Source organism: Epinephelus fuscoguttatus, linkage group LG14 (genome assembly GCF_011397635.1).
Source record: "Epinephelus fuscoguttatus linkage group LG14, E.fuscoguttatus.final_Chr_v1".
Lineage (NCBI taxonomy): Eukaryota > Metazoa > Chordata > Actinopteri > Perciformes > Serranidae > Epinephelus > Epinephelus fuscoguttatus.
In genome coordinates, this window is record NC_064765.1 from 36,637,131 (window position 1) to 36,654,524 (window position 17,394).

Consider the following 17,394-nt stretch of genomic DNA (forward strand, 5'->3'; position numbering starts at 1 on the left):
TTGTGTCTGTTCATCCTGAAATGACAACTGATCACAGCAGAGGGGAGAACAGTTTTAACTTCTACAGCAGTGACATGATTGGTTTAGGGAGATCATTGCAAAATCTGCTTGGATTAATTTAGAGTGAAGCCCATATCTATCTAATAGTGAAGAAGCTGGAGTGAGGCAGAGAGATCTGTAAATGAAATGACAGCGTAAAGAGAGTCGGAACTTTCGCAAGCTTCATTATTTGGAATAAAAGATTGCAACCAAAACCAAACTTTTCATTCCAGACTTTCCCCCCTCTATAACACCCCTGATGGGGAGTGGGGTATGATGGCATGTCTGTTTGTCACACTGATCCATATCATTGTGGATGGCCATGAGATAAAAGAGGCATGTTTTGTTTGTTTGTTTTTGTTTACAACAAATTAATGCAAAACATAGTTTTGAAAAGTGATTACTACATTCTGTTGTCACCCCCACTGAGTCATTAGCCATTGCCATTGTATTTCAGCGCTTCAACCCTTTAAGATGTGATATGAGAAATTAATGTGAAACTAGGAAAAAAGTCCTGTGAAATAAATACATGTGGAATTATGAAACACAGCCTACAAATGCGGTCTGAATGATCGGATCTCAAAACATTGGGTGCATTCACACCTCAACTTCCAGCTGTCTATTTGTTAATACCAGGTATAAACAGGCATAGTGATGGGGCCTTTGGTGTGAATAAGTGATGTAAGTCAAAATCATATGCATTATACTATAAAAGTTTTTTAAATCACTTAACATCTTTAAAATAAATGGAAATAAAATTACAGGTCAAATACATAATCAGAAACATGTTGAAATTGATCTAAAAGAGAGAGCTGGGTGTCAAAAAACAGGGGCTATCCTGTTTACCTGCCTGTGTGTTTGTGTGCCACACTGAGAGTCAAACCACAATTAAATTCTTCTTATGAAGTTTAATCTAAGTCTGAAGTGATGGCGTGAAGTAGGTACGACAGGCCCTGGTGCACGCTATTATGACGGGCCCGATAGTACACTTGACAATGGATAAAGGTAACATACATATTCCTCAGCAATCATCATTGCATATCTGCATGACAAAAATACCAAAGAAAATGAGAAATTATCAATTTAACAATGTTGATAGTATATTTAGTGTATTTAGAATAAGCATATAATTTTGTTATAGATGTCACTGACTATTTTAAAAAAAGAAAAACAAAACATGAATGAGATGGGTTTTGCTTTTTCAAGGGCATATAAAGCAAATGGCACTGTTATTAATTTAGTAAGAGTTTTTCTTTGAAAACAGCATTTTTCCAAGTTGGCAATCACTCGTAAGGACCCATTCTAAATACAACACATTGCCGGAGGGCCCACTTTCTCTAGGGTCTCACTTTCTCAACCACACTGCACGGTTTGTATTTGCATCCCTGGTATGGAGTCTCATTAATATAACTGTGTTTTCTGTCTCCCCCTTGTGGTTACTGCTGTAAAAGCAGCTCACAGACTGGAGGGTTGGATTTGTAGATGTAGACAAGAGTGACTTCTAAACATGAAGGTCTATGTAGCACTTTGATGAATGTCTCTAAGAGGAGACAAATTGTCTGGAAATACTAAAAACAAGTAAAAGGCACGTTACACTAAGAAAGAGACATGATTCAGTGTCAACATTCAAGTTCATTTTTGCAACCTCCATTAGCAATCAGACAAAATAACAGAGGGGACATTGAGAGTGATTTACATTTGTTTTTATTACACATAATATGTTAGACAAGAATAACAGAAAAACATACAATAAAGCTGCGTTGGCCCTTCCCTGAAATGCGGACAGTTAAACCCAGTCTGTACTTTCTTTTAGTAGATTTTTTTTCTAACATACATTTGAGGTTCATTCACATCCATAATTATAGAGTTTGACTTGTTTGTATCCCAGCGTGTCATTATTAAAAGACAAAAGCTTGTGTACTTTAGCTTTTAAAGACAATACTGGTGGAAACACAGAAACTTTGTATTAAAACATGTCAGTCTAATACAGATCACTGACCCAATCCTGCGTTTGTATTTTTGGTTGTGTGGTGACACAAACTTACATTTGGTTTTCAAGTTTGGCTTTTGCCATGTGACACAAAATGAAAAAAAAAAAGACTAACAAAAAAGAGGGGTTGGAATAAAAGAACATCCCATTCCCTGGAAACGGAAAGTAGCTTTGCAAGACATAACTGTGTTACAGGGCATTCTACGCAAACTTTTCTACTGATGTTCATGCAGTGCAGAGTAAACTAATGGAAATAAACATTTATGCATATACTGTATTTCTGTCTGATGTAATGATAAAAAAGGTATCTGCTGTTTTTCTTAAATGTGTTTTGCTAATGCTAAATAGTAGCACATGAACATAAGAGTGCAGCAGAGGTTTTGGAAAAGATTCATAGTATTATACAGTGTGATCAGTGCTACACATGATGATTGAAAAAAAAAAACAGTTACATAGAAAAAATACTTAGCTTTGTTTGAACAATATTTACATACATTTGCACTTGAATCAGAATACAGTCCAGCATTATAAACAATAAAAATGCAAACTGAGCTGCAAAGTCACATAGTAGCATAAATAATACTTTCCCCTCACCAGTGAGTCGTTGATACATTTCAATAAGGGTCAGACAGAAGGTAAGGCTGCGTGCTCACTGTGCACTCCTGCCTGGAGAATGTCTATAGGCCTGCATATAATATTGCACATACACTGATGGAAAAATGATTACCAGCAGTGGCTGCTCGGGGCTTCTAAACCTGCAGCCATTTATCCTGCAGAGATACTGCCGTCAGAATACACTCCTGCTTTAGTACCATTGCTGCCTCTCTATTAATGATACTTGTGATTATTGACACTGTTTATCTCACATACCAAAAATGTAGTTTTAGAGGTTGGTCCTCTAAATATAAATATAGATATAAATAGAGTTAGATTTAAGTTAGATTCCAGCAATAACAATAGGGTCATTTTGTTAATGCAATGATATAAAGTGTATAAAACTTCAATTGGTAGCCTGGGCTATTATTTGCTTAAATCACCGAACTCAACAGGCTTAGATTTGAGACAGTTGTCTATATTGGACAGGCCTTTAATTCCTTTTACACAAAACTGTTCCTTAGCAAAGATGGGAAATATGAGCACATTGTTTATTTGAACTAGTATTAATATTACTTGTATAAAATTGTGCTTTGAATAACATATCAATCACAACGTGGGTTAATTTTTATGAAAAACACTGACCTTTTTTATCGGTGGACTCTTACAGACTCAAGGAATATGAATAATTTACCGGGTAATCGCAGAATGGACACATATTCTGACTTTATGACAGCTTCGGAGGAAGGGAATGACAACTTGTTTTTTCATCATGCTGGTAAATCTGAATGACTTAGGGTCTTATCTGATGCTCATGGTTTCAGTAAAATGAACTGAACGATTGAATTGTGGAGAATCAAACCAGCTAACGATGTGTAGCATCTCCATATTGACAAAAAGTTTAAACTTTTAAACTTTAAACTGTACAAACTTTTGTCAACTCTACTTCCCTTAAAAATTCATAGAAGAAATGGTCAAATATGCACTACTGAATTTACATTAAAATAAGAATTTACATTGCATTAAATGTGCGCTGGGATGCGTTTAACATCATGACTATGATGTTCAAACGTCAGCTGTTTATCACCAGTTTTCAAACACGACCTCCCTGTCATACATTCTCGTGTCAGCACGGTGGACGCAGAGCCTCTAGGCATTCCTACGAGAGTGCTGAGCAGGTTTTTTTCACCCAGCAAAGGGAGACGGTCATTGGATAAATGCGACAAAACCGTCATTTCCAGGGAGGCTCAGCTTCCCTGGGACCTAATGGAGCGGTAGGCGGGAGAGGACGCTCAGTGTCTGCATGATGATTGGAGGAACTGTCTAAAAGGCTGAACCCCTTTGTGATTGACAGCGCTTTGGAAATACACACCTGCATCATTGCATTTTGAGCTCAGTCCCATGCAGATATTTGCGAGTAGAGTCTTCTGACAGAGTGCTGTCCAGACTTCCTTATTTCCATAAGCCATAAAACTCATTTTCATCACAGTTCAGGTGTTTAAACCAATCTGAATCTTTGAGGTGTGTTTTGCTGTGGTTCTATGGCATGAGTGTGGTTGAAAAACAGCTTCAGCATTAAATGTTCTTTTTATAAGTTACTGTCTCGCTAACGTTACAATATGACAGATATTATGATGTAAACTTAAAGTGAGCTTCCCCTGTTTGAAAGTGGGTAGCAAAAACCTGGTTTTATACATCCAAAGACCGTTTATAAAAAATGAACTGCTTGGCCACCAGACTGGGCATCTCATGAGACAGGTGTTTATTTGTTGCCAAACTGGGCTAGAAAAAGGGACTGGGCATTTAACTGGGACTAAGCTTTTAACTGAAGTTTTACAGTATAATGATGTACAGTGTGTTAAAGGAAAGAAATGCTATTGCAATATATAAGGTGTTTTTCATGAGATTCCTCATCAGGAGTGATAACAAAGTTTAAAGTCTTGTGTTTTTATTGCTGCATATATTTAACACCAGAAACACCAATAGATAACATTTACTTGCCCTTAATGTCAATAAAATATGTAAGTCCCCCAGTATTTGACCTTTTCTAGAAGTATGTTATGTAGCACCCCCTATTGTTGAATATTGTCAAGATAAAACAAACAAACAAACAAAAAAGCCTTTTATGTCTGTTAAGCGTCTGCAGGTAAATTTCCCCGAGGAGAACACATTAAAAAAAAAAAGTTTTTCTTTCACAATTTATTAAATTAATTTTGCGCATTTAGATAAAAACTCCATGTTCCTATGGCAACGCCATTTGTCTACGACAGTGTGTATTAGGGTGGCATCATAAGGCCAACCTTCACTGTAGACAAGAGAAAGAGATTTATAATTTCACATCGGGCATGGGACTTTTCAATGCAAGTTTATTATGTTTATTATTATACTATTTTGTTGTCATTTTGTGAGTAGCATACAATAAATAAATGTTAGCATATGATAGCATGTGATTAGCCAATGCATTCTCACTTTCAACTAATAACAATTTGCCGCTTGGTCAGTGCACCTTCACATCTACATGTGATGCACTCGGTGTCCTGAGTGTGTCTGTGGTTGATGTTCTGAGATGGCGTGTCAATTTACACCTGTTACAGGCATTGTGTCTTTTCAAAATACACAGGAAATGAACAATTTCTGTTCATTAGCTGCATACAGTCTTGTATAGGGACTTTCCAGCTCCTTATATTACGTTGTTGTCCGGTGATATTTTAAACTGATGCCACTCAACAGTGTATCATACTGACGTGTCTGTGACGGGTGTCAATGACCAAGTGGCACTATCTGAGAATTTGGGAATAAGACCGTGCTGGATTAGCATCAGGTTCATTTATTATCATTCTACAACATCTTGTGCCTTGAAAATCAATGTGTTTTAATAGTGGGTAAATTTTACCAATTGGCAGTTTTAGGTATACAGCGATAGTTACAGATGGTTCTAGTGTTAATGTAAGAATATGTAGCATTTGCTCAACAGCTGTCACTGTGGCCTTAAATGGCAGTTATGTACAGGATAATGGCAATATAAGTTGAGTTGCACCCAGAATCACTATTAAGTGTTCTAACTCTCAGTGAGGTTTATACATTAAATAGTCATCTGAGAAATGTTTTCAGTTGATATTTCAAATTTTACTGGTTCTTATTTATTATATTTTTTATTCCCTGCTTAATTTCTAAATGATCTATTAACGTGCTCCAACTTGATGACCAAAGTACTCTGGATCATAGTAATTTTGATCCCTTAGCCTAATGCTCACCTCCCACCGCACCTGGAGCTCTCTGTTTCTCTCTGTACCCCGCATAAATGCAGAGAGAACACTCTGCAGATCTGGAGAAGCAACATTCTCCATCATCCTGCTAAACTGCTCCATCAGCTGTGGATCAACTTGCAAAGGAGGAGAGGACTTCTTCTTCACTACAAGGAAAATTGGATTTATAATTAGGACACACTGGCAGTTACATCTCATTTAACAGAGACTAAAACAGTTTCAAGTGTTTCTCTATGACAGCAGTGAAGTATCCTGATGTTGAGCTGGATGTTGTTTGTAAAGACTCTGTGTATTTTCTTCCTTATGCATATATTTCTGTGAGGATGGCACAAATAACAGACGGTAGTATAATGTAAAGACTTTCACTGCCCACTCAAGTTCTATTATTCTAAATTTGTGATACTCCTTAGTTAACACATAGAAATTTTCTTAACATGTACAAATAGCCCAACCAATGAAGGCCAATACCTAAATTGATATTAATTAGTTAGATAGTTTTAAAAATCTGATAAGAAATTGTTTTTTTAACCCAAAACACATAATACAAAGTAAATAGTTTAATGACAAGTCCTTATATTTGATTATAAAAGAAATGTGACCAACATATGTAGAGTATTTTATAAGTGAACTGAGTAAGTCTTACCACATTTGAGGAGAACTATAGTTGCACAGGACAGAATAGTGATTGCAGACACAGTGCAGAAGAATCCAAGGATTACTGTCAGAATTTTCCAGTGGGCACTTGACAGGTGAAGAAGGTATATGCCATCAAGAGTACTCCCATCTGTAATGAAATCGGATCCTGAATACCCATTCTGATCAGCAAAGTGGTCCATTCTATCTCAGCTCTGCTCTCTGCTACATTCACATTTTACAGAATCACCAATCACTAAATTTCCTCTCTAATGAAGTGTTATTTCACACAAACCCAACCCACCTTCACATCCCTTTGTGTGTTAACTTGCCAATGTAGGCGCATCTTACGATCTGAATAATGTGCCATTTAAATTGTAGGGAAATACTGTGCCATTCTGACTTCAGATCGGGTTTTTGTTGGGCGCAACAGTGCACCGGACCATACCTCATCTTAAGGGCTCATTTATGCTCAGCATTAGATACGGAGTAGGAGACAGATGGTGCCCTCTGTCTGTACTCAGCGTTTATATCGTCCGTATTTTTGCACGTTTCCTGAAAACTGATATAGATGAAACAAAGTAGTACCACTGCAGATCATGGGGACAGTGTAGCGTAGTTAACCTCCTAAGCCCTATGATAAGCTATTATGGCAAGGCTTAACTATACAGACCAGTGAGCAGTGATAACTAGCATGTCTTTGGGGTCATCGGGTGGGAACCTCCTTTCACCAGTGTTTCATCTAATTGGTCCCACGACACCTCCAGGAGGCTAGACAGTGATCTCTGGCATCCCAGAGACACTCACCTAATGCCAGGTCTCACTGCTCCCCGCACCAACCCAACAACCTCCTTTACCTTATCTATACTACCACACAGGAGGTAGACCCAGACAATAATAATAGTTACGTTGTGCTGTGTGCTGCTTTCTGCCAGGTGAAAGATAGGGCACTTGGCACTGGTCCATGACAGTATGTGGAATATGATCTCCTGCATAAAGGACAGACATCGCACACGTCCATTCACCACACTGACCATAAGCTTCATCTCCCTCAGTGACGGACTCACTAATTCCTGCACTGACACTGAATGTTGGCATTGAACATAAATTGTAGACCCATGAAGATACCCAATTCTGGTACAATGCTAACTAAAGTTTGACATTCATTTTTATTGCCTGACTTCAAAAAAGATCTCACCCCAAAAAACAGTGATGTTGTGACCTCCTGTTTGTACTGTGCAGCCATACGTGTTGGTGTTTTGGCTCCGGGAGATCCTAGCTGTCAGTCTGAGGATCACAGATCCATCTCCAGAAGGCACAGGTCCCGTGACTGTGATCGAACTGGCCCTGGAAGCCCCATCTCCAATGAGATGCACTGAGCTCACTGATCTGTCAGTACTTGTCACGTGGCACCTCAACAGAACTTCATCTTTGTTTTCAATGGACTTGGCAAATATATGTAGCTCTGGGGAGAAATAAAGAAATATCAAAGATCATAATCAGAAAGTTCATTCTTGACCTTAAAAAGTAGTAGTTTTACTAGCTTTTCAATTACATCTCATGAGTGTCTTTGGCACATGGATTTCACAGTTTAACTTACTTGATAACACATGGAGAGGAGGGCAAGGCACACAGATACTTTCTCAATCAATCGATTGATCAATCAATCAATCATTTGCAACATGAAATCATACAAGTTGAGTATGAGAAATGATTTAACAGTAGTTTTGGGTAAAGTTGCTTCTTTTGTTTTAAGAATTAAATTCACCAGAGACTCAGTGAATTCACTGATACCATCAGTGACGCTGACAATGGTGTCCTGGAACATCCTCAAGACTCTGATTGGCTCCATCTCTAATGTCACTGAGGAGATTATGGGGTGGCTGTGGCTGAGGAGGTCGAGCAGGCCCTCTACTAATTGGAAGATCTGGGGTTTCTCCAGTCCGTCCAGAGTGTTCTTAGGTATGATACTGAACCCCAAATTAGTCTGTGTTTCCCATTAATGTAGAGCCAAACCATGACGTGTTTTTTTTTAAACCTGATCAAATGCTTTTGTTGCCTAAACCTAACAATGTGCTTTTGTTGATGTGACAGCATTATTTGTGATGTCCTGGAATGTCAACAGCAGGTGCAGGAGGATACCTAGCATGTAATATGTAGACGTAAAAGTCCACTGACAAAGCAGTGATATGTGATGACTTGGCATGAGAACATGTTGCATTTTTTTGTTGTGTGAAATGTGTGTGTGTGTGTGTGTGTGTGTGTGTGTGTGTGTGTGTGTGTGTGTGGGTGGGTGTATGTGTGGGTGTGTGCGTGTAGCTACATGTCAGCGTTTGATGTGGACAGTAATTGCAGCTCTCACCCGTTTTTTGTGGTATTGATCTTAATTGAATCATCTGGATCATCTGTGGACATTCTTCTCTAATGAAGTGGCTAAAGGCAAAGTTCATATGCTTCTCTTTGTTCCACTGATGTTGAACTGTTATTGCAGAAGGAGACTGGGACGTCCAGCTTTTAGTTCCAGGGTCAAAGCTTATAAAGTCCGTTCCATTCACTGCCCAGACATCAAAACCTGACACCATCCCATCAGCAGACTGGATGCAGCCACGCCGCCGCTGTACAACATCTATACAGGAAGACAGCAAAATTAATTTTATGTGTTATATATATGTATGGTGCACGACACCAGACAGCTGCTGATTAAAATGTGATCAACATGTCACAAAAACACATATTTTAAAAACTTACACGCTGTGCTGTTGATGAATGGTGGAATGTTGTGGAGATATGAGATATCATAACTTGCGTCATCACAGTATTTGGGGAAGTTTTTTGATGCCAGGATAGGTTTGAGTTGTTCTCTTTTGGTCAGGGTGTCGCAGTAAGAGATGGGAACTCTATCAAATACAGTTAGTTGGTCAAATAAGGGCTGACTTCCAGGCTGCACATGTCCTGTAGACAAGAACTCAAGAGAGTACTGGGAACCTAAAAAAAAAAAAAAAGCAAGACATTTGAAAGGTCAAGGTCAGCTGGTGGTGAAGCCCAGGTCACAATCAAGCGCTACCCAGTGCTTTTGGTAATCTGGTGGTCAGGCTCATCTGGCTCACCTGTGGCACATTTGCAGGGATCAAAAAGAATACATCATCTTGCATTATAGATGGGTGTGTACAAGTTGTGACAATCAAGGCTAATCACATTCTTAACCTTCATCCCCTTTAAACATAGAGCTCTGTCTGTTATGAGGTGTCTGAGATGTACAGAGCTTTCAGTAGGAATACAGCAGCTGAAATATACTGCCATGGTCATGAGTTGACTTTTCTGGACATGCTAAAGATCCTGACAGTCACTGTGTTTTCCACATAATGGTGCATACTCTTATCACAATTATACATAGAGCAACGATCTGCAGTTACTGTAAATACCTCTGGAGCTGCATCAAATGAAACAACCAAAAATAGTTCTTTACATGTATTTTCTTTCTGGAATAATTTCAAAAGTTCAATTTTGTTAGATTTATAGTGAAAAAATAGCAAACTCAATAGTTTGTTATTTCATTTTAATATTATGTCATTGCCATGATCCTGGCAATGACATACAAAAAAATTAGAAGTTTTAAAATAACACTTGGGAACTCTTGGTGGATAAAGAAGTATTAGGGGTTTTTTTAATTGCATTTTTCATGCAACTGTGTGAGCTGTTTCATTGTGTGCGCTTTCAGCCTGCTGATTTATTCCATAGGTTGCATAATATTTGGATCAAAGGTGACCTGTTCTGACATTTGACAAGGACAGGAACAACACATTTTTGTACTGTTTTGGGTCAAACTTGACCTGGATCTATTGAAATGGACCGGTGTACCATGATAACATAGTGGAATTAGTAAGTTAGCTAGATGACTAGCCGGCTGCCCATGGTTGAAATGGTAGTCTTCGATAGAAGAAAGAGAGGAGACCCATGTCTGTAGAATAGAATAGAACAGAAAGGTCCCCAAAGGGAAATTCAGTTGTCCAGCAGCTCATAAAAGACAAGAAAATGACACACAAAGTATGACACAAGCCTTCACAGTTTTCTGCCCCAGGCTTTGACCCGGAAGTCAGATAGCATTAAATGCATGATAGAAGAAGAATCCAGTAACAACATGGCAAAATCTACATCCAGAGCCGTGCATATTTGGACGGACAAAATGTACAGAGAAGTTGTCCACCATGGTACCAGTTTGCTGCTAGCAAACTGTAGCTAACTTGTTTGTCACTTGTTTGGTCTGTGATGTAATAGGTCAACCAGAAAAAAGTCCTATACTAACAAGCTGAAAGGGGGCATATCTCCACCTATCCAAGCGGAGATGGACATACTTGAGTTAATAAATCGATTCCCCTCCCATGCTTGTACACTGGGACAAGGACAGTAGTTCAATTAAATTGCTTAGTTTAAACCGTAGACTTAACTGTGCATGTGCATGTACTGAGAGATGGAATTGGTGCTGCCACAATGACAAAATTCTCATTTTGATAAGCGGCACCGATAAGACTATTCATAAACTATCCTTATCAGAAAAGCGTGTCTTGTCGTGTCCCCAGCTGGAGCTGAAGAGGGCATGGTTGTGCTAAATCAAGCAAAGAGGAGCTCGATCAGTGGGTACAGCAGGTCTCTTCCGCTGTGTGACTGTGTGTAAGTATAGCCTACTGATCTTCACTTCAACATGTATTGGGCCTAAAAAGACCTGAGCTGCAAACAGGACTGCAAAACAGAGACAACTCACTGCTAATGTGGGAAGGTTTCCTACAACTGCTTTCAATGTAAAGACTAGTTTGCAATTAGATTTTTGTTTTGTTTTGTTAGTTAGTTAAATGTTGAATTAATAGTTGGTAGCTGCAATTAGAAATGGGTTTTGAGTTGTTACTAATGATGTGGAGTAGCAGTGAGGACAGTGTTTGATGGTTGTAATGGTTATAAATGGTTGTATAATAAACCCAGAATATTACCTCCATTTTAAGTTTCAATTAAATATGTTTAAATCATTATAGCTGTCATGTTTTCATGTCTTTGGTAAAATAGGACATGATGTTGTGAGATAGCAGATGAAGAGTGGTGTGAAGCCTAAAAAAAACACTCTCCCTGCTCTCTGGAACACTGATTAATTTAGTCATGTCACATGGGCTATTTATCATTCTAAGTAGATCCGTGGTTCCAGGCAACCAGGCGAGAGCCACTCTTTCTTGGCACCAAGACTGCAGTGCACAATTGGCATTGCCACACCCTCTACTGCACCTTCTCTCCACCAGGTTGCATAGACACCAACGTTGAGAAAACAATTCCAGGCTCCGATCTCACAGAAAGCATTTTAGCAGGTGCAGGTGGCTTTTTGTAATTGTTTTTAATGAGAATTAAGTTTTTTGCCCGCTGTTTTTGCATTGCTACCCACCGTGTGTTTCTGCGCTCTAGGCATATGGCGCTTTTAGTTACTGTTTAGTTTCTAGTTACTGATTAGAAATAAATAGGTAGTTTTAGCTTGCCAAAATATACGGTAAATTGAATACACAGGAAGTTTAGGGTAAGAAGGTGATAGGGTAGTCCCTGGCAACGCCTCGTGTTTTGCAACCTGCAAAAACTACTTGGTTTTGTTTAGGAAAAGATCATGTTTGGCCGTAAAACATCCAGTTTTCATGGCACTATCCCAGCTGGAAATGTAGTGACTGGTCCTTACAAAACCCCAGTGTATAATGTTTAAAAAGCTGCTGGTAACACAGCAATGACACAACACAACCGGTTTGTGTGCTGGTATGGAACAGTGAGCTACATTTTGGCAAGCTGAGCTGTCACACCCCTCCACTTCCACCAAAGTCAGCTCCAACACTATGTCACTTAAGAAATGTTGACATGATTATAATGGCTTATCATATAGCAAGCTATTTAAGTTAATAATCAACACAAGTGTTGCTATTTTTCTACTGCTACATTTTTTGTATAAACCTCTATGGATCTGTCCTTTTTCAAGATAATCCATCCACCTGACAGGTAATGGCATATCAAGAAGCTGTTTAAACATCATGATCACAACAACATTCACAGTAGATACAACGTAATACACAGTTCTTAGTTGCTCTCCCTAAACTTAACTTGTAAATGCCAAAAATGGAAGAAACTGTTCAGTGAGCTCCTGATACAAAATCACCACGGCAACATGGAGTGATAATAACAAGAAAAAAAGTAGAATAATCTTTCTGTTAACAGTATGCACTGATGAAATGTCACTCACCACATTCAACGGCTGAGAGCAGTAAACATGTAGTCAGAAGGTTCCAATTTATCTGCATCTTGGAGTACCCTCATCATCAAGAGTGTAAGATTGAAATTACAGCCCTCTTAGACTGGTTGTGATTAAGAAGCAGTGTTTACCTGCGAGCCCCACTGAACTTGCTGAACAAGTTTACACTGCCTGATCTAGGCAATGATATGCTCAAGCTCCACCTACTCACTCAGTTGCTGTTTTAAAGAAGCACCTGACACTGTAAAGGCAGATTTATACTTGTGCATCAGCTCTGTGCAAAGCATACGCTGTGTCCTACGCTCATGGCCTACTCTGTTGTGACCATTTATACCTGTGCAGTGGTGTGTCTGTGTTGCTCTGCAGTTACACCTCCAAAGCACACCAGGGGGGTTTCTGTGAAGTGCTGTAACGTTTAGTTGATTCAAATTACACATTAAACATGGCTTAATAGTGACTGTTTCAAACACAAGTGCACAAATCAGCTTCATTATAACTCACAGGATTGACGGACAAAGCACTTGTCTTTTTCTGGACACATTTTCCCCACAAATACAACATGCTAATGTTATAAGCACTAGTGGAGATTTCCTGTGCTCATATGAAGCCAGGAACAACAGCGACATTTAATAAAGGCAATGTTACAAAACTGGGCTCCATTATAGCACACAAGGTTCACTGACAAAACAACTGTCTTATAATAAACACATTTTCCAAACAAATATATCATGCTAACCTTATTAGCCCAAGTCTATGGCATTTTACATTGTATAAATTAAGACTTAAAATGCTATTTAGTGGAGGCTTTATTGTCTTCACAGTTGATTGTCTCTTATCTGTGAAATAAAAGTAAATTAAAGCTTCATTTCCACTGAGGGAAATAGTTTTCAGCTTATAAAAATAGACAAGATGTCTGTGTCACTGCAAAGTGTAGTTACATTTCTTGGAAGGTGCACGTCACACTACAGCGTAGGCTACGGCACAGGTTATGCAGGGCCTACACCGCATACGACATAGATTTGACACACAAGTATACTTAACTTGAACTTGGCTGTGGATCTTCACAGTCTCCTGAAGATGGAAGATTTTCTTCTATGAATTACATTTCCTAAATAAAACTGCACTAACAGAAAAATAAGTAAAAAATAAAAATAATCCTAAATGGTTAGAGTTTGTGGATTTTAAGAAAAAACAACAGATGGGGGCATTTTGGTGATTCTGAGAAAAAAAAGATAGACAAAAGTGTTTAAACAGCTGTGCCTTACCCACTTTTTGAGGTATAAAAAATGTGGATATGACAGTAAAGGTTATAACTTCTAGACGTTACACATTGACAAGTGTTTTGCTTTAACTTACCATTATTAAGTTAAGTGTTGATTGTGAAAGGTAAAGAGTGGTGCGGGGACAATGCTTTTTTTCTGTAGGCCAGCATAGTGTTGTCCTAGTTCCCCCACCAAAAATCCAGATCGGACATTTTCCACTGGAGTTTGGATTATTACAGAAAATATGCTCTGTGGCAAAGAAACGTTTATAATACTTATACGTTTTGTCAGCAAGATAATCTTCACAACTGAACACCATTTCTATGATTTTTGAAATGCAGATGAGATTGCCAGAAATAAAAAGCTAATGTTAGGTTGTAAAATAACTATACCACAGTCACATGACGACAACATTGCCACCACAATCTCACCACATCTCTTTTAGCTACTTTTCTTTTCTAACCCTTCGAACTCTGCAATAGAAATGATGCCTACAGTGGTATTTTCTTGCAATGTCATTTCTTGGAGTAAATACTTCATGTCCCTAAAATCTGAACAACCTAAACTAAAACAGTATGCCAGTCAGTAAACCAAAATAACTTTTGAAAGTATTGAAATAGTTTCATTAGAAAAAAAATGACCTTTTTTTATCTGATTTTACAAAAATAAAAAACAATAAAACATAAATCCAAGAGTTTTAACTTTTACTTGCTTAGCTATTCACAGTAAACAAAATTTGACAGCGACATGTATATCGCTCAAACCTTTTTCACCAATAATACCTTCATACCTAAGCATTATGAAAAATATGTGGATAGACCTCAACAGAGCAGTGGATGCAAGACAGCCCAAGAATCTCACAGAACTAGAAGCCTTTTGCAGGAAGAATAGGTAAAAATCCCCCAAACAAGGCTATAAAAAGCGTTTATAAGCTGTGATTGCTGCCAAAGGGGGTGCTACAAAGAACTGACCATGCAGGGTGCCCAAACTTTTGCTTAAGACCCTTTTCCTTTTTTGTTGTTTTTTTAACTGTCACAGATTGAAATAAAAAGCAATCTTGCTTCAGCTTTTGAAAAAAATGTGTCATCTTTAACTTCATGCCTTTTGGAGATCAGTTCATCTTCTACCTACTTAACTATTCACAGTAAACAAAATGGGTGTCCAGGGGTCCCCGAACTTTTGCATGCCACTGTAATCCTTAAAAAATATAAATATATTAATAACAAACTTAGTGACAAAGGTAGTTTGGCATTTATTTGTTTTACAGAGAAGGAACAGAACCTTATTGTCACGTGATTCTACAGATGAAAAGTGAAACAGATTCTTAAGAAAACACAGCAGCAGCACACAGACTGCCATTAAACATAGTATGTACTGCACGTTGTCTCTCCCAAAACACCAACCCTTTCGATTTCAACAACTTTGCACTGTGCAACTCATATACATGTCCTGGTGAGCCTGTAGCCAGAATATTCAGAATGCACTCATATCAGGACAGATCAAGTCAGAGCATGCCTGAGCATTTAAGCTTTAAAGATAAGCAGGTACGGGTCTGTTGACAAATTCCAGACCCAAGTTCAAGTGAAGTGTAGTGTAGCACTAACAGAACAGTGTTACTGCAGTGTTACCCATTTGACAATGGGAAATAAATCTGTTTGTTTAAAGCCACTTTCAAATGTATTACCTTTATCTTTGTGGTGTACTGGGATTATAACAACTGTCTAACTTCATCACTTTATTTCAAGCTGACATACCTTATTAGACTGAATGCACAGATATTTTTTCACCAAATATCTCAGTGGAGGCCTGATTTGTGATTTGTACCTATTTTTCACCTCTGTCTGAACTTATCCTCCTACATAAGCAGAAGAATGTGGTCTGATAAAGCCAATGTAAAGCAAAGCAAATCCAAATTTCACAGTTCCCTTTTACAGGTTCCAGGTAGATATTCTTGATATTTGTATTCAGAGCATGTGATAAGACTGTTTAATGAAACATGTTGACAGTGACAGTAGAAGGTTGTCTAATTTGTTTTGTTTGTTCTTCTGCGACACTTGTTGGATACAGACTGTTAAATTTGCTCTCACAAATGTGCCGAATATTACACTGTGTCTATAACGGAGGTGTAGTGTGAGCAGCGGCAGCAGCTGCAGTCCTCTGTATATCTACACAGAATGAGTCACCAGTTTTTTTAGCAGTCCTCAGAGCCCAACACAAAACCAGAAAAGATCACATTCTGTTAATAAAACGGTCCATTTCTGGGATTTGTGATGTCACCAAAATACAACCTATTCCAATGATTTTGTATTATAAAAAAAATGCTTTTTTCGGCCAGTGTGGGTCACATGGTGGAAGTTGCAATTGCCTGTGCAACCACGACTTCAAAATCAAGTCACAGCCCAGCTTTGTTCCTGGGGTTTGGGAACATGTGTTTGTTGGCAGTTCTTATGGCCGCCTGGAGGGCATCAGTTCAAACAGGTGATGGGCTGGATGTGAGGGGTCTGTTGTTGTGGATGTGATCCTGTTGTGACAGTGGGATTTGGATATGTCATCCAGTGTGGGCAGAAGGCAACCACTAATTTTTGATCACTCTTTGGAGGGTTTTCCTGTCAGCTGCTTTGGAGCCAGCCCACCACACACACACAGACAGTACATGAGGATGCTCTCCACAGAGGAGCAGTAGAAGGACAGCAGCAGCTTCTTCTCCAAGTTGTTTTTCTTGAGAACTCTCAAGAAGTTCAGCCGCTGCTGTGCCTTTTTCACCATAGCTGTGATGTTGGTGATCCAGGAAATGCCCTTAAATATGCAAACCCATCTCCGTCATGATTTTCTTTTCCTTTTCTTTGGTAAAATAGTCGATAGCAATCTATAAAAAAAATGATATGCTTATTGTACATGGACTAGAAAAACCATGAATAAAATACATATATAAAAACTTTTCAATTAAATGAATAATTTCTGTGATATTTTTTGTCATATACAGGTATGCAATGATGATTATTGGGTAACATGTATGTTGATGTTGCCTAATGTCAAGTCTCTACTTGATCATGTGAAAAGACAATATGACACAAGCCATATCTGTCCAGTGAACAGTCATGCCTTTTAAACAGAAAAGCAGCACTAAGAAAGAAAGAGACAAGAGAGAATAAACAAGAGGAAAAGTAGGAAATCTTCCTAAATTAGATTATAAACATTATATAAACAGTTGCCAGAGGTGTGTTTGTGTGTGTGCGTCTTATAACTTGTAACTGGTGTGCACTAGAGCCCGTCACAATAGTGTGTAGTGGGGCCAGTGGTAACTACCTTACACCACTTCCAGAGGTCCCACTGTAGATTCATTTC

General features: G+C 38.5%; 1 protein-coding gene across 1 annotated transcript; it reads right to left on the reverse strand.

Annotated features, from left to right (window-relative positions):
* Positions 1-1,720: 1,720 nt before the first annotated feature.
* LOC125900966 (major histocompatibility complex class I-related gene protein-like) lies at positions 1,721-12,924 on the reverse strand. The gene is made up of 6 exons (XM_049596304.1): positions 12,779-12,924; positions 9,271-9,507; positions 8,885-9,148; positions 7,721-7,987; positions 6,533-6,673; positions 1,721-6,035 (listed from the first exon to the last, which is right to left on the reverse strand). Exons 1-6 carry the CDS (start codon positions 12,834-12,836, stop codon positions 5,806-5,808), a joined length of 1,197 nt encoding a protein of 398 aa, XP_049452261.1. The 5' UTR covers positions 12,837-12,924; the 3' UTR covers positions 1,721-5,805.
* Positions 12,925-17,394: the final 4,470 nt, after the last annotated feature.